We start from the raw sequence: 21,844 nt of genomic DNA, 5'->3' as shown, positions 1-21,844 counted from the left end.
TTTACCGATCACTGGACGATCGGCGCAGACCCGGAAAAGCTAGGGTTACAATTTAACCCTCATTGCAGAAGCTGTGGGAACCTTTCAGAGAAGGAGACTGTTGAATCTCTGTAAATATCCGAATTTGCCAGCTAGACGATTGAGGTCACTGGGTGCTTCTTTCTTCAACAGTCTGGAGCAGTGCTGCTACCTAAATCCCATTCATCTTTATCAAAACAGAGCTTCAGTGCTACTTAAGGAGTGCCAGACTGGCACTTCAACCATTTCACCTACCTAACCTGTAAACAAATTTTTTGGGGGAAAAAGAAATCCATTATTTTCTAGGTAGGCTGTAGTGATCGATATCTCGTAAAGTATCGATCAAACAATTTAATAATGTTTATGCTCGTTGTCAAGGTGGCATTTCACACTAAACGATTTCTTCCTTCCAAACTGCCTTTACGATACGGTGTAACGGGCTCACGCTAAAATAAGTTTTTTATTATGAATATGTGAACTATGAACTGAAATTTAAAGCGATTGAAACTGGTATAATCTTGTTTGCATTTTTCTAAGTACTGGATTTTTTAAAAGTGCAGGCTTGTTTTTTTACCTGCATTCCTAAATACTTATGTTCTGTTCGATTCGATTCGGCGTTAAAAATCGATGTTCGGTGATTCTCTGCTTATTTAAATTTGCATTCACTGAACCACCCACCCTCGTTTGTACTACTACCTTCTGGTACTACCCACTAAAACGACTTTTAAGATCAAAGAAACAGCTGTGAATGCCTAAGGATTATTAAAATTTGTAATTTGTTGCTGCTTAAATTTTGATTTCATGCTTTTTCATTTTGGAACAGCCCATGCATTCCAGATAATCGTCCAAATTTTCACTTAGAGCATCCACAAGCACACTTCACAGTACGCATCATATAATTAGGCGCACCACATATGCACATACATACATTCATACATACAAACAAACACAGGCAGAACCATTATTTCATTAACTCGAAAAAATAACAAATGCGATTGTTTACTTACAATAATAAAATAAAAGTATTAAAAGGTAATTTACTAAAACTTAAGTAACTTAAAAACAGCGGAAAGCAAAGCTCCTAGACAAATCAATGAATTTCAATATATGTAATTTTAGAAAATGTTAGAGTAAATAATAAAAGTGTTGCGAAGGAATCTCGAGAATTAAAAACAATTTGCATACCTCTGATGTTGCGCGTGAATATTGGCGTTGTGCCAAATTTAGTTGTTGGTATATCGTAAACAGTCACAAGGCAACTCGTCTCCACTTCTCCATTTCGATTGGCTGCCACGCATCGGTAAACACCCGCATCGGCCGCATCGATTGCTTGAATTTCCAAGCAAGAAAGCCCATCGCTGAAGGTCGTTCGATATTTGTTGTTATTCTCAATGCGTGTTTTGTCTAGATACCAGTCCACTTTCAGTTCCGCGCCAGATATACTGCATGTAAGTTTTACATCGCTACCGGTAGCAGAGTTTCTGTTGGTTAATTTTAACTCAATATTGGGCGCACGCCTAGCGCTTCGAGGCTCCCGTTTGTCTCTGTATTCCAAATTGCTTGGCTTATCTGTGGGTTGGTTATCGGCAGCCATTGAAGGCTTTGATTTCTCCGATTTCGCATCCTCTCGCCGTGTGCTTTCGCCATCCAGCTTCTCTTGACCGACGGTAGATTTTAACGGTTTGATTTCGTTTTCTTCAGCCACCTTAATAGTTAGCTCTACTCGTTTGTCTTCCCCAGCCTTTTCTTCAGCTGCACTCTTCCTCCTCTTGTCCTTTTTCGGTTTTTCCTCCAGCTTATCAACTGGCTTGAGTTCTTCAGATTTCTTCTCAACTGCTGTCGTCTCCTCTACAGCACTTCTCTCCTCAATTTTTTTAGTAGGTTCTGATCTCTTTTCTGCAGCCTTAATTTCTTCAGCATTACCTTCATCTATTTTTTTATCTTCTTCAGCACTCTTCTTCCTCTTTTCCTTTTTCGGTTTCTCTTCAATCTTTTCAGTTTCTTCAACAGATTTTTTAGCAGGTTTTTCTTCAAGTATTTCAACAGACTCTGGCTTCTTTTCTTCTGCCTTAAGTTCCTCAGGTTTTTCCTTGTCTGCTTTCTTCTCCTCTTCAGCGCTCTTCTTTCTCTTGTCCTTTTTCGGTTTCTCTTCAACCTTCTCAACTTCTTCAGCGGGCTTCTTAGGAAGTTTCTCATCAAGTTTTTCAACAGACTCAGATTTCTTATCTTCAGCCTTAAGTTCCTCAGGTTTTTCCTTGGCTGCTTTCTTCTCCTCTTCAGCACTCTTCTTTCTTTTGTCTTTTTTCGGTTTCTCTTCAACCTTTTCAGTTTCTTCAACAGGCTTTTTAGCAGGTTTCTCTTCAAGTTTTTCAACAGACTCTGGCTTCTTTTCTTCAGCCTTAAGTTCCTCAGGTTTGTCCTTGTCTGCTTTCTTCTCATCTTCAGCACTCTTCTTTCTTTTGTCCTTTTTCGGTTTCTCTTCAACCTTCTCAACTTCTTCAGCAGGCTTCTTACGAAGTTTCTCATCAAGTTTTTCATCAGGCTCAGATTTCTTATCTTCAGCCTTAACTTCCTCAGCTTTTTCCTTGTCTGCTTTCTTCTCCTCTTCAGCACTCTTCTTTCTTTTATCCTTTTTCGATTTCTCTTCAACCTTTTCAGTTTCTTCAGCAGGCTTTTTAGCAGGTTTCTCTCCAAGTTTTTCAACAGACTCAGATTTCTTTTCTTCAGCCTTAAGTTCCTCAGCTTTTTCTTTGTCTACTTTCTTCTCTTCTTCAGCACTCTTCTTTCTCTTTTCCTTTTTCAGTTTCTCTTCAACCTTTTCAGTTTCTTCAGCAGGCTTTTTAGCAGGTTTCTCTCCAAGTTTTTCAACAGACTCTGGTTTCTTTTCTTCAGCCTTAAGTTCCTCAGGTTTTTCCTTGTCTACTTTCTTCTCTTCTTCAGCACTCTTCTTTCTCTTTTCCTTTTTCAGTTTCTCTTCAACCTTTTCAGTTTCTTCAGCAGGCTTTTTAGCAGGTTTCTCTCCAAGTTTTTCAACAGACTCTGGTTTCTTTTCTTCAGCCTTAAGTTCCTCAGGTTTTTCTTTGTCTACTTTCTTCTCTTCTTCAGCACTCTTCTTTCTTTTGTCTTTTTTCGGTTTCTCTTCAACCTTTTCAGTTTCTTCAACAGGCTTTTTAGCAGGTTTTTCTTCAAGTTTTTCAACAGACTCTGGCTTCTTTTCTTCAGCCTTAAGTTCCTCAGGTTTGTCCTTGTCTGCTTTCTTCTCATCTTCAGCACTCTTCTTTCTTTTGTCCTTTTTCGGTTTCTCTTCAACCTTCTCAACTTCTTCAGCAGGCTTCTTAGGAAGTTTCTCATCAAGTTTTTCATCAGGCTCAGATTTCTTATCTTCAGCCTTAACTTCCTCAGCTTTTTCCTTGTCTGCTTTCTTCCCCTCTTCAGCACTCTTCTTTCTTTTGTCCTTTTTCGGTTTCTCTTCAACCTTCTCAACTTCTTCAGCAGGCTTCTTAGGAAGTTTCTCATCAAGTTTTTCATCAGGCTCAGATTTCTTATCTTCAGCCTTAACTTCCTCAGCTTTTTCCTTGTCTGCTTTCTTCTCCTCTTCAGTGCTCTTCTTTCTCTTTTCCTTTTTCAGTTTCTCTTCAACCTTTTCAGTTTCTTCAGCAGGCTTTTTAGCAGGTTTCTCTTCAAGTTTTTCAACAGACTCTGGTTTCTTTTCTTCAGCCTTAAGTTCCTCAGGTTTTTCCTTGTCTGCTTTCTTCTCCTCTTCACTGCTCTTCTTTCTCTTTTCCTTTTTCAGTTTCTCTTCAACCTTCTCAACTTCTTCAGCAGGCTTCTTAGGAAGTTTCTCATCAAGTTTTTCAACAGACTCAGATTTCTTATCTTCAGCCTTAAGTTCCTCAGCTTTTTCCTTGTCTGCTTTCTTCTCCTCTTCAGTGCTCTTCTTTCTCTTGTCCTTTTTCGGTTTCTCTTCAACCTTCTCAACTTCTTCAGCAGGCTTTTTAGCAGGTTTCTCTTCAAGTTTTTCAACAGACTCTGGCTTCTTTTCTGCAGCCTTAAGTTCCTCAGGTTTTTCTTTGTCTACTTTCTTCTCTTCTTCAGTGCTCTTCTTTCTCTTGTCCTTTTTCGGTCTCTCTTCAACCTTCTCAACTTCTTCCGCAGCCTTCTTAGGAAGTTTCTCATCAAGTTTTTCAACAGACTTTGGTTTATTTTCTTCAGTCTTAAGTTCTTCAGGTTTAGTTTCCTTAACGGATTCAGCGACCTTTTCTTCGCTCATTTTTTGATCAGCTGTAACTTCTAAGGGCTTTTCATCCACTTTCGTTTCTTCTTTGACTTTCTTCTCTTTCATATCTTTCGTGTCTTTTTCTTCGTCAGCTTTTTCTACCACTTCAACAATCTCTTTGGTCTTCCTCAGAATTTCTTCTTCTTTTGAAGTTTTTACATACCGACACATACTTTCAGAAACGTTATGTAGTTTTTCACACAGTTTCACCAGTTGTTCCAAAACCTCTCGTGAATTTACTGATCGTACACTCTTATCAATGGAATCATATAGATTCAGTGCTAAATGCTTAACTTCTTCTAAATCTTTTTTAAATCCTCCAACATTTACGGATAGCAAATCGTCATAGAGAACGAAAATGTCCATGAGATTCTTTTGCAATGTAACAATTTTTTCTTTTGACTTCTCAACACTGTTCGCACCCTTTATAGATTCTGCACATGACACAACGCTTTTAAGGGTAGAGTTTAATGGCATCAACTTCACTCGGAATTCATGGTCGTCCATACTATTTAATTTGGTGGACGTGTTTCCAACATACTCAACTATTTCGTTATAACACAGCTCCAAGTTTTTATCAACTGGTTTTTCGGACTCAGTTTTGGGTGTCTGTTTTTCTTTATCCTCTTCCGAAATCAGCTTCTCTTCTGTTGCTTGTTCAGCTATCGCCTTATCTGAAGGTTTCTCATCTATAGCTTTGTCGGTTTTGTCTTCGATAGAAGTCGTCACAGTTACCTTCTCGGTTTCTTTTCGAAGTCCTACACAGGTGTCTACGACTTTCGAAACCAAATCTGAAGTTCTTTCCAAAATTTCCTCAGAATTTACATGGCTCGGACTACTTTCGATCAAATCATATTCAGCTAAAGCGTTTGTCTTTATTTCTTCGATTTTAGATTTCAAAACATCTACTTTTAAATCATGCAGATCATCAAATGTGACGAAGAAGTCCATAAGCACTTTTTGAAGGTTTACGATTTCTTTTGAGGCTTTTTCTACTTTATCCACGTTCTTAATTGTTTCAGCAACCGAAATAAGGTTATCCATCTGTAGTTGAAGACCACTTAATTTTCTGCTCAATAAAGAATGTTCAGCTACCTCTATTTCCTTCTGCAGACTATTTATGTTGTTAATAATCTTTTGATACTGTTCTTCCAGTTTTGGATTTATCGTCTTACTTAATTTTTCATCCGCTTTGCTTTCCTCGACTGTTATTTTTTCTTCAATCTTCTGTGCTTTCTTTTTAGGTTTTTCCTCAATTGGTTTTTCTTCTGCTAACTTTTCTTCCAGTTTGCCGTCTTCTACAGATTGCTCTATTATAGCCTCTTCTGGTTTCTTTGGTTTGTGCTGAGTTTCGATTGCCTGCTCTGCTTCCGGCTTTTTCACCTCCAAGATATCTTGCTCTTCAGGTTTCTTTTCCTCAGACTTCTTTCCAGTGACTTTCTCTTTTGGTTCCTTCTTCTCATCAGGTTTCTGCTCAGTAACTTTCTCTTTAGGTTTGTCCTCGACCGGTGTTTCTTCGACTACCTTTTCGTGCTCATCAGGTTTCTTTTCCTCAGACTTCTTTCCAGTGACTTTCTCTTTTGGTTCCTTCTTTTCATCAGGTTTCTTCTCGGTAACTTTCTCTTTAGGTTTGTCCTCGACCGGTGTTTCTTCGACTACCTTTTCGTGCTCATCAGGTTTCTTTTCCTCATACTTCTTTTCAGTAACTTTCTCTATTGATTTCTTCTTATCAACAGGTTTCTCCTCGGTAACTTTTTCCTTAGGTTTGTCCTCAATCGGCTTTTCTTCTGCTAACTTTTCTTCGGGTTTTTTATCTTCTATAGATCTCTCTATTATAGCCTCTTCTGGTTTCTTTTGCTTCTGCTGAGTTTCGATTGGCTTCTCTGCTTCTGGCTTTTTCACCTCCAAGATATCTTGCTCTTCAGGTTTCTTTTCCTCAGACTTCTTTTCAGTAACTTTCTCTTTTGGTTCCTTCTTCTCATCAGGTTTCTTCTCGGTAACTTTCTCTTCAGGTTGGTCCCCAATCGGTTTTTCTTCGACTAACTTTTCTTCAGGTTTTCCGTCTTCTACAGATTTCTCTATTATAGCCTCTTCTGGTTTCTTTGGTTTGTGCTGAGTTTCGATTGCCTGCTCTGCTTCCGACTTTTTCACCTCCAAGATATCTTGCTCTTCAGGTTTCTTTTCCTCAGACTTCTTTTCAGTAACTTTCTCTATTGGTTCCTTCTTCCCATCAGGTTTCTGTTCAGTAACTTCCTCTTTAGGCTTGTCCTCAACCGGCGTTTCTTCGACTAATTTTTCTTGCTCATCAGGTTTCTTTTCCTCAGACTTCTTTCCAGTGACTTTCTCTTTTGGTTCCTTCTTCTCATCAGGTTTCTTCTCGGTAACTTTCTCTTTAGGTTTGTCCTCAACCGGTTTTTCTTCGACCAACTTTTCTTCAGGTTTTCCGTCTTCTACAGATTGCTCTATTATAGCCTCTTCTGGTTTCTTTGGTTTGTGCTGAGTTTCGATTGCCTGCTCTGCTTCCGACTTTTTCACCTCCAAGATATCTTGCTCTTCAGGTTTCTTTTCCTCAGACTTCTTTTCAGTAACTTTCTCTATTGGTTCCTTCTTCCCATCAGGTTTCTGTTCAGTAACTTCCTCTTTAGGCTTGTCCTCAACCGGCGTTTCTTCGACTAATTTTTCTTGCTCAGCAGGTTTCTTTTCCTCAGACTTCTTTCCAGTGACTTTCTCTTTTGGTTCCTTCTTCTCATCAGGTTTCTTCTCGGTAACTTTCTCTTTAGGTTTGTCCTCAACCGGTTTTTCTTCGACCAACTTTTCTTCAGGTTTTCCGTCTTCTACAGATTTCTCTATTATAGCCTCTTCTGGTTTCTTTGGTTTGTGCTGAGTTTCGATTGCCTGCTCTGCTTCCGACTTTTTCACCTCCAAGATATCTTGCTCTTCAGGTTTCTTTTCCTCAGACTTCTTTTCAGTAACTTTCTCTATTGGTTCCTTCTTCCCATCAGGTTTCTGTTCAGTAACTTCCTCTTTAGGCTTGTCCTCAACCGGCGTTTCTTCGACTAATTTTTCTTGCTCAGCAGGTTTCTTTTCCTCAGACTTCTTTTCAGTAACTTTCTCTTTTGGTTCCTTCTCCTCATCAGGTTTCTCCTCAGTAACTTCCTCTTTAGGTTTGTCCTCAATCGGTTTTTCTTTGACTAATTTTTCTTGCTCATCAGGTTTCTTTTCCTCAGACTTCTTTCCAGTGACTTTCTCTTTTGGTTCCTTCTTTTCATCAGGTTTCTTCTCGGTAACTTTCTCTTTAGGTTTGTCCTCGACCGGTATTTCTTCGACTACCTTTTCGTGCTCATCAGGTTTCTTTTCCTCATACTTCTTTTCAGTAACTTTCTCTATTGATTTCTTCTTCTCAACAGGTTCCTCCTCGGTAACTTTTTCCTTAGGTTTGTCCTCAATCGGCTTTTCTTCTGCTAACTTTTCTTCAGGTTTTTTATCTTCTATAGATCTCTCTATTATAGCCTCTTCTGGTTTCTTTGGTTTGTGCTGAGTTTCGATTGCCTGCTCTGCTTCTGGCTTTTTCACCTCCAAGATATCTTGCTCATCAGGTTTCTTTTCCTCAGACTTCTTTTCAGTAACTTTCTCTTTTGGTTCCTTCTTCTCATCAGGTTTCTCCTCGGTAACTTCCTCTTTAGGTTTGGCCTCAATCTGTTTTTCTTCTGCTAACTTTTCTTCGAGTTTGCCGTCTTCTACAGATTGCTCTATTGTAGCCTCTTCTGGTTTCTTTTGCTTGTGCTGAGTTTCGATTGCCTGCTCGGCTTCCGGCTTTTTCACCTCCAAGATATCTTGCTCTTCAGGTTTCTTTTCCTCAGACTCCTTTTTAGTAACTTTCTCTTTTGGTTTCTTCTTCTCGTCAGGTTTCTCCTCGGTAACTTCCTCTTTAGGTTTGGCCTCAATCTGTTTTTCTTCTGCTAACTTTTCTTCGAGTTTGCCGTCTTCTACAGATTGCTCTATTGTAGCCTCTTCTGCTTTCTTTTGCTTGTGCTGAGTTTCGATTGCCTGCTCGGCTTCCGGCTTTTTCACCTCCAAGATATCTTGCTCATCAGGTTTCTTTTCCTCAGACTTCTTTTTAGTAACTTTCTCTTTTGGTTCCTTCTTCTCATCAGGTTTCTCCTCCGTAACTTCCTCTTTAGGTTGGTCCTCAATCGGTTTTTCTTCGACTAACTTTGCATGCACTTTTTTCTCGAATATGTTGCACACTTCCAGAATACTGCCAGCCAGTTTGACTAAATCCAATAACACCGTTTCTGTTTCCATATACTTTTCTGATTTTTCAATCTTGTCGTAAAGCTGCAAAGCGACTTCTTTGACTTGTTCTAACTGCGGCTTTACTTCGTTTGCCGCTATTTCGTGAAGATCGTCAAATGCAACGAAGGTATCCATCAATGATTTCTGTAGGGTTACTATTCTTTCTGCGGACTTTTCAATGCTTTGGACAGTTTTTAGATTTTGCGAAATCTTCACAATGCTTTCTAATATAGGAGGAATCGAAACTAATTTCTCGTTAGTTTCTTGAGCTTCTATATCGGCAATCTTTTTTGAAGTCTTGTTAACAGAGTCCACAATATTTGAGAAATATTCTTGTAATTTGATGCTCAATTCCTCTGATGGTTTCAACTTTTCAATATCTTTTTTATCAGCAGAAGTCTCTTCTGTCACTGGATGCTCATCAGCAAGAGTCGCAGTTACGCTTGGAGTCTCTTCCGTCAATTTCTCATTCGCTACTTCAGCTTTTTGTTTCTCTGGTTCACATTGTTCTTTTTTCAATTCTGATTTCTTTTCTAAATTATCCAGAGAAGGTGGCTCTGTAATAGTTGGCTCCTCACTTATTTCTTCAACATGAGATTTCAATTCCTCGGGCTTTTCAATTTCTTCTTGTTCTTGTTTTAGCTGGGATTTAGGCTTTTCGATTTCTGTAGGCAGATCTTCTAAAATAACGTTTTCCTTAATCTCTTCTTGTTGTTTTTGTTCTTGAACCTTCTCGTCTCCTTCTGGCACATCGTGGGTTTTCTCTGTATCTTGAATTGCGCTGCTACTTTGTTCTTTCTCTGCTTCAAGGTTTTCTACTTCTGCTGCTTCTTGATGGATTGGTTCTTCTCCGCTTACTTTATTTACTTCTGAAGTGGAGATTTCAACTGAAGAGTCCATGTCTTTTTCTTTTTTTTCCACTGAATCCTGCTGCTGTACGTCAATCTTTACCTCGAATTTTTCATTTTTAACTTGTTCAATTTCAGTAATGGACACTGCACTGACCTGTTCTTCTGCTTTTTCCTTCGCATCTTCTATTTCGGATATCTGTGCCTCGGATTCGGATTTCCCAATTTCCGTTGTGGTCTTAGTCTCCGATTTTGGTGTAACTTGTTCTTCAACTTTTTCGGCTTGAACTATTTTTTCATCAACTTCCTCTATTCCTTGTACCTCTTCTAGCTTTTCTTTTCCGGTTTGCGTTTCAGATTTTGAAGTTTCCAGCTCCCCAATCTTCGTTTCTGCAACGGATTGTTCGTCAGCTTGCAAAATTGTCTCAGGTTCTTTTTGTTTCTTACTTTCGGCCTTCTGCTCTTCAATTACTGGTTGAACTTCTGTGAGCTCTTGTTTTTGAGGCGTCTGTCCATCAAGAACATCCTGTTGCTTCTCGACTTCTTTCTTCGGCTGTTCAAGTATTTGGGCATCGGTAGAGGAACTGGCTTCCTTTTCACGAATATCTTGAGCTAGAGAGACATCAACCGCTTCTTGCAATGGTTTTTCTTCAACCTTCACTTGTGTCTCTTGTAACATGTCTTCCTGTTTTAGCGTCTCGGCCGACGGCTCGTTTTCTGCAACATTTTCTTCCATTTCTGGAGATACTTGTGATTTAAGTTGAGTTTGAGACTTTGCTGCATTTTCCTCGTCAATGCTTTGCTCTGCTAGAACTGCTTGTTCTTCAACCTTCGGTTTATCCTCTTTTGTATCTGGTTTCTTAGGTTCTTCAACCACTTGTTCTTCCGTTTTCTGCTCTAAGAGTTTGTCTTTTTCTTTCTCTTCTTGTTGCTTTGCTTCGATTATAGCTTGCGCTTGTACCTCGGGCTTCTCTGAAGCTACTTGTTCTTCAGCTTTGGTTTTATCATCTTTTACAGTCGACTTTTCGTTTTGAGGTATGGATTCTTGATCATGAACTATTTCATTGGTTTCCTTTACTTCCACCTCCTTCACTTCCTTTTCTAAGGCTACTTCTTCGACTTTCCCTTCTACTGACTTCTCTTCAATAAATTCCTGAACTTCTGCAACACCTTGGCCAGTTTGCTCTACCTTTTGCAATTCGCTGCAGACATCAAATATGAGTTTTAATAAACCTAACGTATCCAGTAAAATATTCTCTGAATCCACGGCTTCCGAGCTATTTTCGATTGCTTCATAGCCATGCAAAGCCAAATTTCTCACTTCTCCAATTTTACTTTGCAGCTCTTCAGCTGTGTGTTGTTGCAGATCATCGAAGATAACGAAGAGATTCATAAGTACCTTTTGGAGTGTAACCATTTTCTCTGAAGACTTGTCAACATCATTTGCCAATTTTAAAGTTTCAGAGACCGTTTCGATTGTGTCCAGCATTGCAACGATTTGTGATAGTTTTTCGCGTATAATCAAATTTTCGGTTTCTTGAATCTGGTGTCGAATTTCACCGGCCATTTTAGCGACGTTCTTGTAATGCTGCAACAAATTTGGGTTAACAGGTTCTTTAGGAATTGGAGTTGTTTTTTCTGTTACTGATTTTTGTTCAGTTGCTTTTTCATCGATATCGGGCTTGGATATCGGCGCTTCAGAAGCTATGACTGGCTGAGGCACTTCCGCTTCCTCAGTAGCTCTTTCTTCAGTAGGCACAGCAAATTCGGTGGTTTTTACGGAGTCTGTGGACAGCATTTCAGCCGGTACCTCAGGTAAAACTGGCTCACCTTGGGCTTCACCAATTTGCTCGCTTTCTTCAACAATTGCAATTGTTTGTTCCGTCTCTCCTTTTAACTGGGTATCCTTGCTTTCCGCAGTTGCGCTTTCAGCTTCCTTTTCTGGTGTTATTAGAAATTCTGCTCTTTGCAGTCGCTTACACAAGTCGAGTAGGCCACTGGTTAAGAAATATGTGTCCAACAAAATTTTCGGCGTTTGTGCGGCTCCTTCGCTGTTATTTATGTAATCAAATTCCTTTAGTGCGATCCTTTTGACTTTTTCTATACTATCACGCAAATCCGCGCTTTGTGTTTGATTTAATTCATCGCAAAATGTAATTATTTCCAACAGCTCTTTTTTAAGATCCTCCAGTTTCTCCGCAAAATTATTCGCCGACTTGATCTCTTTAACGGCTTTAGCAGTTGTAGCTAGTGATTTTAGTCTGGGATTAATTGTGGTCACTTTCTTTCGTAACTTCACATCCTCTATTGCCTTAATCTTCTCTGAAATTTCCTTTATGTTACCTTTTATATTTGAATAGTATTCCTCCGTCAATCGTCTAGCAGCTTCAGGATTACTGCCAAATAAGTTATCGATCAGGTCTTCCAATTTTTTATTGGTTTCGTTCGCAGAAAGTACACCACCGTCATAAGTGTGCACAATGTGTTCCCTCAGCTTAAAAACGAGTTTTGCAAAGCGCTCGTCGTCAGTGGGATTTTGTAGGGACTCTTTAGCCTCACTCTCTATATCCTTTAAGCTCTCATCGCCAGCAATAACGGCCAACACATTTTTAATTTCCTCTTTCAGCCCATCGTCAGCAACTTTTAGTGGTTCCACATCTTTGCTGTCGTCTTGCCGATTAGTGACTGGTTGTTGCGACATAGTTTTCAGCGCTTCCAACAATTGTACAAAGAAATCTTTCATAACCTCAAACTCCTGTAGAATCTCTATAGCATCTGTCACCTGAGCCTCATCCACAGCTGTACAAAGTCGATCTAAGCTCTCTTTTTGGCGCAACAAAGTTTCTGTTTGCTGTTCGTTACAAATCGCATCAAAGGCGTTCTTCAGCTCGAATAAAGCTGATTTTAGATTCTGATAAGAACGTGTCCCCGCGTCCATATTTGGCGCATTTGTCTTCTTAATCACATTTATTTCTGCGGCAATACATTGTATTGCGTGAGACGTGGCACACAAATTGCTGTCATTCGGAAATACTTGCGTTATAAAAGATACGATACTACCCATATAAGGCAATATGGCCTCGGCGATGTCGAGTACCATAGCGCCTCTGAGACCTTGATGCCCATTCAAAATTTGAAGCAGCACGTTGTTGGCATTTTGTAGAACTTGGCGGGACTCGGCAGCTTTCGTCACGTCTTCCATTGGCGTTCGCTTGATAAAGGCTATTAAATCCTTCAACTTGAATAGCGGCAGAAAAATATGGTCTTCGATTGCGGTTGACGGTTGTGTTTTTAACAAATTTTTTATCTCACTTAAAGTAAGCTCCACCGATTTGTAGACTTCTGTTGTGGCCTTACTCACCTGCTGGCTACTCACATTCTGTGTGAGTGCGAGTGTGGCGTTTATCATTTCTTCAGCTATTTGTAAGTATGGCTCGGTTGGTAAAGAGGGCTCTTGCGTTTCCAACTGTATCTCTTCTTTATCTTTCTTTTCTCCTGAGGCGGATAATTGTGGTTTCGTGTCATCTACTAACATTTCTCTCTTTTCTCCTGAGGCGGATAATTGTAGTTTCGCGTCATCTACTAACATTTCTTTCTTTTCTTCCAATATTTTCTCGACTGTCCCCACTTTCGAGTCTAGCGAAGCTTCAGGCAGGCTCGCGCTATCTGCTACTGCTATTATTTCGGTTTCGATTGGTGCGGCTTGCTTTTCAACTATTGTTGCAGTTAAGTTAGACGCGGCTAATTTTTCTGTTTCTGTTTCGGTCTGTTCCAACCCCTCGCTTTTTTCAGACTTTTCTATTTTAGTCTTCTCGCCCTTCTCAGTTATAGCCTCGCTTTTCTCAATATCACTATCAAGAGCTTCCGAAACGGCAACGCACTCGTTTTCTTTCTTCGCCGCTGCATCTTCAGTAGCTGCCAACTCATGCAACTGTTTTGGCACACCATTGTTTATGGCAAGCAATTTGTCTTCCAAATTTTTCAAGTGCATACTTAGCTGTTCGACTAACATACCATCTGCGGCTGAAGGATTTTCATTTTGCAACTTCGGAACTATTTCATTTTCCATGCGAATCAGCGCAGCTTGCACGCTTTGAATATCTGAAGCGTTTTCTTCGGCTAACTTCACAAATACCGGATTATTCCGCTTCAAACCATCCTCAATGCTAACTAAGAAAGCTTTGCCCGAAGCTACACTTAGGCTAAGTGCTTCTGAAAATGCTTGTTTGCCTTCATTTGCCTTAGCAGCGTTTACTACGTTGGCCACAAAACTTAGCTGTGGCATTAGAGCATCCACTTCCTGGATCAATTCAATAACTCTCAGTGTATTTTCGCTGGTATCAATGAACTCCGAAATTGAAAGTACAGCATTTTGTAGGCTCAGAATATTTTCTCGTTCGTTTACTATTATCTTCTCACTAATTTCATCGAGCGCTCTAAAGACTGCCATTAAATGCGACTGCAGCTTCGCCACAGCCAATGTGGATTTCTCCACCTCTACTAACTTGAGCTCACTGATAGCTCTAGTGCTGTTTGAAACAAGCTCGAGCGGTTCTATTAACTTACGGAAATCTACCAAATATTCCGATTGCGTGCATTTTGAGGCGAAATCCAGTATGGCCGACTCGAGTTTGGCTACCATCTCCTGCGATAATTGAACTTCTAAAGAGGGTATAGCCTGCAGGATGTCGGCGAAGGTTTTCTCAATATCATCTACGGATTGCTCCACACCCACTTCATAGGTATGAACGAGACATTCTTTTAATTTAAACAAAATCTTGGCTACTTTTGCTTGGCTCTCTACCGCATTTTGTTGTTCAACTGGTTTCGAAAGCTCGTTTTGCATGTTTTGTAGTTCATGCTGGAGCTCCTCCATAACGGCGTTAACTGCATGAAGTTCTGGTACCTCGGATGCTGTAGCGTTTTCTAGACAAATCTGGATTTGCCTAATGCCTTTCGCAACACATTCTCGAACATCGAAGAATTTAACGCTTTCTGCAGCTATCGTAGCAGCGGGTTCGAGTTGAGTATCTACAGACTTTAGCTCTACACAGGATTTCAGTGCGGACACATCGGCTTGGGTAGACATATCGACAACATTCTCCAAAGCATTCATATCGACTTGTTCGCAATATTGCAGCAGATGGTATATGACATCGGTCTTTTCCTTTACCACTTGCAGTACCGGGCATTCTTCCAATGTTGAAAGTGGTGTTTCTTCTTGAATGTGTAGTAAAGCTTCTCTGATATCCCAAATTGGTTTTGCACATTTTTCCAGATTGGCTATGCTTTCCTGCCTCGAAATACTCTCGGCCTGAGACAAGTGTACCTGCTCAATATTGAGTAGAATCGCGTTTTCAAGCTCTTGTATTGGTTGTATGAATTGCTTCAGTTGGGAGAGTGATTCATCTTCTGCCAAAGACTGTAGTGTTTCCAAAGCGTGGCTTTCCTTGATCGATAGCACAAAGGGTTGTATGTCCTGTAAGACTTGAGCACTGGTTAATTGCATGCTTATTGTGGGCAAACTGAGCACTTGTTCCAACTCCTCGTTATGAAAAACTTTAATGCATTCTCGAACATCGTGCAGTGGTTGTGCTAATGTTTTTAGTTCAGAAATCTCATTCGTACTCAAATCTTGCAGGTTACTATCAGCAATACACTCTTCGACTTGCAAAACGCATGCTTCCAAACTACACACAGCATCCGCAAATGTCTTGCATTCACTAACATCGGAGAGGGATAGGAGTGGTGGCTCAACGACAGTGGGTTGACGAACATCAGCAAAACAATTATTAACGTTCTCCAATTGCGCTAAACTTGCCTTAATCTGTTGTGCAGTTTCCAGCTGCAAGGAGCCAACATCTACTTCGGAGCCATGTGCCAACACTGAGACGATGCTACTTTTGAGTTGTGACAGCAACACATCGATCTTACCTGGGTGAACTGAAGCTGATGGTATTTCTTCGGCTTGGGAAAGTGGCGGTGAACTAATCAGCGACTCGATGGCCGAAATATCTTCCAAAGTAGAGACTTCCTCCTCAGCAGGCAAAGCAGTTTCGTATTGCAACTGCGGTTCTTTTCTTTCCAAAGCCTCCGCTGGTGTCGAGGAAGCTAATGCGTCTAAAGTGAGTTGCTCTTCCCTCGCAATAGGAGCTCGTTGTTCATCCAAGTGTTGTGTTTCCAATATAGGAGTCTCCTTATTGAGTTTGGCGTAGCTATCTTGCAAAGATGTCAAATGGACCGCCAACACGTCGACCAGCGCATTATCATCCGCGGTTGGCATCTGCGTTTCTAACTTCGGTATAACTTCTTTCTCAATGCGTATGAGTGCAGCTTCGACACTGCTTATATCCAATTCATTCTCCTCTGCTAACCTATAAAAGATGGGATTATTGGCGTTCAATCCATCCTCTATGCTTTGTAGAAATGCTTTTGCCGATGTAACTCGTTGCATTAGTGTTTCGAGCAATGCTTGTTTGCTTGCCTGCTCTTTGGCTAATGCAAGACTTTCGCAAAGAGCAGCAACGTTCGGGGTCACACTATCGATCTCCTGCAGAAGCTCAATAATTCTAATTTGCTCGCTAGCTTCGGCAATGAATTCGTTTGCTGCCAGTACGGCATCCTGCGCTTTTAAAACAGTTTCACGTCCTTGCCCACTTAAAGATTCACTAACTTCATTTAGCGCTCTAAATGCAGCCATTAAATGCGATTGCAGATTCGCCACAACCAGTGAAGACTTCTCAACATCTATGCTTTCTAGCTCACTAATCGCTTTGGTACTGTTCAAAACGGCCTCAAATGGTTCCACCAATTTCTGCAGATCGTCTGCTATATCAGGTTGTGAGGTTGTTGCGTTAAATGCACCACGCAGTCTTGTCTCAATTTTCATATACATCTCTTGAGCCAGCTGTATTTCCAGTATTGGCAGTGCTTGTAGTATGTCCTCGAAAGTTCTCTCAATCTCATCAAGTGACTTTTCAACACCCGCTTCATAGGTGTGCACCAAACACTCTTTCAATTTGAACATTGTTTTAGCCACCCTTTGATTGGCTTCAGCCGCATTTTGTTGTGCTGGCGATTTGGACAACTCACTTTGCATATCTTCTAAATCGCTCTTAAGCTCCTTCATAATTTCGCCAACATCTTGCAATTCGGGTACTTTGGTCTTTTCAGTTGTTGTCAAACACACTTGAATCTGCTTGATGCCATCGGCTATGCAATCTTTTACGTCCAAGTACTTTACGTCTTCTTGTTGTACTCTGGCGGCAGACTCCAGCTGTGTCTCTAGAGACTTCAACTCGGCACAAGAATGTAGTGCAGAAATATCAGCCTGCGTAGACATATCGGCCAGATTCTCCAAAGCATTCAGATCCACTTGTTCGCAATATTGTAAGAGATTAAATATGACATCGGTTTTTTCCTTGACCACCTGCAATGCTGGGCAATCTTCCAAGGTGGATAGTGGTGTTTCTTCTTGCACGTGAAGTAAAGTCTCTCTAATGTCCATGATCGGCTTTGCACACTTTTCCAGTACCGCAATGCACGCCTGCTTTGGTAAGCTTTCAATTTGAGACAAGTGCACTTGGTCAACAGTTGTTAGCACTGCAGTTTCCAGTTCTTGTATGGGTTTTATAAACTGTTTCAGAAGTCCGAGTGACTCATCCTCCGCCAAGGATTGTAGCGTCTCAAGCGCATGACTCTCCTTGATCGAAAGCACAAAGGGTTGTATATCTTGTAGAACTTGCGCACTTGTTAGGGGTAAGCTCGTTGTTGTCAAGTTTACAGCCTGCTCCAATTCTTCATTGTGAAAAACTTTAATACATTCCTTAAGGTCTTGTAATGGCAACGCTAATGTTTTCAATTCCGAGATTGGATCTCCACTTAAGTCTTTCAAATCGGTATGGGCCAAACACTCCTCGACTTGCACCACGCACGCCTCCAAATGGCACACAGCATCGGCGAACGTTCTGCATTCACTTGCGTCGGAAAGTGAGTACAATGGTTCAACAATGGCTGGCTGATGAACATCAGCAATGCACTCAGTGACATTTTCTAGCTTTGAAAGACTTGCTTTAACTTGTTGCGCCGTTTCCAGCTGCAGTGAGGCTACGTCTACGTCGGCGCAGTGCATCAATACTGATGCGATGCTATTTTTCAATTGTGACAGCAATACGTCAACTTTGCCTTTATTGGCTTCGAAGGCTTTGAGATGATCCGTTTTATCTTCTGAAGCAGACGTTTGGCTATCTGCTGGCAATGATTCGGTGATGGATTTCATGGCGGACATGTCTTCTAGCGTTGAAACGTCTTCCGCGACTTCTTTTACCGGCTTCGTTGCAGCTGCAGAGCTCGCAGCTTGTTGCGCGTCCTCAGAGGATGTTGTAGCCTTTTCCGTGGCGTCTTTCGCCACTGATTTCGTTTCACCTGTGAAGCCTGCAGTTTGTTGAGCTTCTACAGTAGCTATCACAAAGGGTGTCGGTGCTGGTTCCAACACCTTTTCATTGGTATCCATTTTTTGTTTCTTTGCAGCACCGCTGTCCAGTTCCGGTTCTCCTTTCTTTTTCTCAGCAGCTGCTGTCTTTGTTATTGCGGTCGCTGCTTGCGGCAAATCTGTGATTGTTTGCAGCGCGGGCACAATTTTTAGCACCGATTGCACAATAGGCAGCGCTTTCAATTTTATACGCTGCTCATTTTGCTCCGGTATATTCTCTACGACCTCATTCAATTCTTCCACAACTGCTCGCAGACCCACATTTTGTGGTAGTGACTCTACTTTAAGCTCCTTTGCTGGCGTTAGTGTGATGCGTAATATCTCAGCGGCTGCTTGTAGTGGTTTGGCAATGTCAGTTAGCACTTTTGTAGCCGCTTCGGTTTCTTCTCTCGTGCTCTGTGACTCTTTCAATTTTTCCACATCGGCAACTAGGCCGGTGAGGCCTTGATCTAGAGCAGACAATACCTGCTGTGTTTGAGTGTCCAAACCGGGTGTAGCTTCAATATCTGTAACTGTGTGCAATAGTTCTTGAATATTTTGGCCCGCCTCATCTTGTGCAATCTTCATTTCCATTGCTTGGCGCATATGAAGGAATAACTTTTCTTCTTCGGAGGCGAGTTTCTCATCAAGCTCAACTTCACGCTGTATCATTTTGAATTCATGTTCCTCGATATCGATCTCAACACGCCTAATTAATTGATTCATTTTCTCTAGAACCTCAAGATTCTTCTCGTTTTGTTTTGTGCCAGACATATGCATGATCTCCTTTCCCAAGTTAACTCGATCACTCAGGCTGTGTAAGGGATCGATGAAATCAGTTAGTGAGCCAGATATTGATTTGCCTTCAATTTGACGTATACAGTAGTTGAGCTCATCAACGGGGCGTTTCAAGTTTTCCAGCAGCGTCACGTGATACTTGGTAATGTTATCGTTTAGCACATTTCCAATCAAGGCGGACATCTCCTCTTTGAGGCTGTACAAACCGGCTTGCACATTAGGCGATAAACGTGTCGAAATTCTTTCTATATTCGTCTCGAAGTGCAACACAGACTGCGCAATAGTTTGGAGCAACTTTTGCGTGTCCGCTACGTCCAGCGCGGTTTCTTCATTGAAATGTCCACTTTCTACATCCTGGCTGAGCTGTGCCAGCCCGTTTTGTATCTCTTGCAATGGCGGCACCATCGACTCTACAGTGCTAACAGTCAGCATGCCAGCTTGAACATTGTCAGGGGACTCATTCAATATAATCTCCATACCTTTGTTCAGTTCGAATAGTGCCGGTGTGACAATATCCAATATGGCCATATTGACTTTCTGTTCTGTAGACTCAGTGCCGGCGAGTGCCTCTGCCTTTCGTTCGATTATCTCCAACACCGATTGTAGCTCCTTAATTGGTTCTACAATATTATCAAGCACCTTTTTGTGCACTTTTCTGTAGATCTGTTCTTCGTTTTCTTCGAGACTCAACTCATTCTCTACCTTCTCTAAAGCGGCTTGTATATTAACCACCGGCTGGCAAATGAGCTTCAATGCATCAGCTTCATCGGGTAATTTGGCATCCGAAATTTTGGCAAACGATGCTGGTTCTGATTCAGGCATTGCCTGTAACTTAGCGACCGTTTCCGACAAATGCTTAGCCGCCTCCAACTCTTGTGCTTCCTGCAGCAAAGCCTGTGACTTAATAGTACCCTGCGTGATTTCGAGACCTTGTTTAATATCGTCTGCCGTTAGGTCAATGTGTGTACGCAAGCTCGTCGACTCGAAAGTTTTTGCTATATTCTGCACCTCCTCTAATGCCTTTATCAGTTGATCGCCCACACTGTCAATGATGCACACGCTGGTGCGTTGGATTAGTGTGGCACCAGTTTCGTCTATCTCGACGCACTTCTCGATTACCTGTAGGCTGGTGTGTAGCTTTCGTATATCTTCCTCCATCGTTTGGAAGAGCGCATCCACTGGCGTTTCTCCCGAGTAAGCGCGCAACTTGCTCTCCACCTGTTTTACCGGATCAATAATGTTGCGTATGATAGCGATGCTCTGCTCAGCAGATGCTGGAGTCATCAGCATTGCCGACTGCTCGACCACTTCATTCTCCACAATGGTTAGGTGATGCTCAACGGTTTTCAGTAGTTTTGCTAACGGCAAGAGAGACCTCAGATTTTGGTCAATCTCCGTTGCACTTGAGATTACTTTTACCGGCTTCACTGACATCAAGCCATCGCCAACTGCGCCCGATATATCTTGCATTTTCGCATCATCTTCAGTTGTCTTTGATGAATCACTGTCGGTTTGTTTTTTTCCTTTCTTGCGCTTTGGTGGTTGCACACCTTCGTCGGGTTGTGTTGCGTCGTCGGGACCAGCAGCAGAATCAACGCGCGACGACATTTGTGTTGCACTAGCGAAAGTTTGTAAATCGGATGTGTCGTCTTCATCGCCAACTTGACTGTCGGTGGCCTTTGATAAACTATAGAATTCTTCTGTCGTTTCTGTAGGTCGCGACTTTTTTCGCTTGCGTACTGGTGCCGTCAATGACAACTCTTCTTCCATTTTTTCAAAGCTACGTTGTGCATAAATTTCAGCTTTGCCATCTATGTCACCTTCATGGCCTGAAGAGCCATGCACGGTTATCTCCGTGATGGAAATATCATCCAGACCAGCCTCGGTACGCATGTCCTCCTCATGTGTAAAGTACTCCGGCGATATATCAATGACCACAGCCTCCATTAAAAGTTTACCTGATTGTGAAGTCTCTTTAACAAAACGCAGAGGGGGCAATTCCACCACATTGTGTTCGGTTACATGCTCTGAAATCTGGTCTGCGTACATTTCAACGATTTTCAACGCCTCCTCTTCGGTTAGATCAGGAGTCTCGTACAAAGAAACAGACACCTCTTTGCCATCAAAAGAGAAGGATACTTCGCCCTTCGAATCAATCGTTATATCGCCAACAGGTGTTTCGTACAATTGCGAGGTGCGCTCTTCTTGTATGGTAGACAGCGAGAAATTACGCTGCAACTCATTTTCCTGTGCCTGTTCCTGCTTTTGATTCTTGTAAGCTTCTTCGAAACCAAGCAGCGAGGCAGAGCTCGCTACAATGCCCATACAGTTTCTGGCCTCACAAGTGTAGGTGCCCAGGCAGCAAGTGCCATCCTGTCCGGAAATAATTCTGTGTATGTCACCTGGTTTCAATTCAACACCATCCTTATACCACTTCAGTACCGGTTGCGGTACGCCAATGACTTTGCACTCTAAATTCACAGCGCCCTCTTCCGTCAATACGGCTCTCAGACATTCCAGAAAACGTGGTTTCTTGTAGTGACGTGGTATCTGTAATTTTAGATAACTGGAAGTTACACTCGTTCCAAAATCATTCACAGCCACACACTTCCACTCGGCCTGATCAACAAATTCCACCGAGCGTATATCCAAGTGCCAGTTTTCTTGCTCGCCACGGTAGTGATTGTAACGTTCACTATTCTCGATTGGCAACTCATCACGAAACCAGGAGAGCTTTGGATCTGGCGTGGCTTTGACATTTACGGAAAACTGGAAGAACTCATTGATCTTAGCTTCTTGACTCTTCAGTCCGACAACGAATTTAGGCGGTTGATTCTGATTGGCAAACGTGAGACGCTCCTCGTCGTTAAGTTGATTTTGTATATCCTCTACAGTGAGCACCGCAACGCTACTGTTCTCGCCCATGCAATTCTTAGCTATGCAACAGTAAGTGCCCAGTGAGTTAGTACCGGTTAATTGATAAACATCGCCAGGTTTTAGTTCCTGACCATCCTTGAACCACTTCAGTACAGGCGTAGGAAAGCCAACCACTTTGCATTCGAATGAGACAAGTCCTTCTTCGGTGAGCACGGCGCGTAAACTTTCCATGAAGCGTGGTTTTCGATAGTTTTTCGGAAC

The 21,844-nt window shown here is 41.7% G+C and overlaps 1 protein-coding gene across 1 annotated transcript in view; it reads right to left on the bottom strand.

Annotated features, from left to right (window-relative positions):
• Positions 1-21,844, bottom strand: part of LOC129244068 (titin-like) — a 76,384-nt gene that overhangs the window by 2,698 nt on the left and 51,842 nt on the right. Inside the window, exons 7-8 of the mRNA XM_054881683.1 lie at positions 8,420-21,843; positions 1,204-8,158 (exon numbers count right to left, since the gene is read on the bottom strand). Of these exons, the coding sequence (XP_054737658.1) occupies positions 1,204-8,158; positions 8,420-21,843 (20,379 nt within the window). The remainder of the gene's footprint in view (positions 1-1,203; positions 8,159-8,419; position 21,844) is intronic.

Source organism: Anastrepha obliqua, chromosome 4 (genome assembly GCF_027943255.1).
Source record: "Anastrepha obliqua isolate idAnaObli1 chromosome 4, idAnaObli1_1.0, whole genome shotgun sequence".
Classification (NCBI taxonomy): Eukaryota; Metazoa; Arthropoda; class Insecta; order Diptera; family Tephritidae; genus Anastrepha; species Anastrepha obliqua.
Note: the sequence above shows the minus strand (reverse complement) of the source record. Positions and strands in the feature narration are given on the sequence as shown.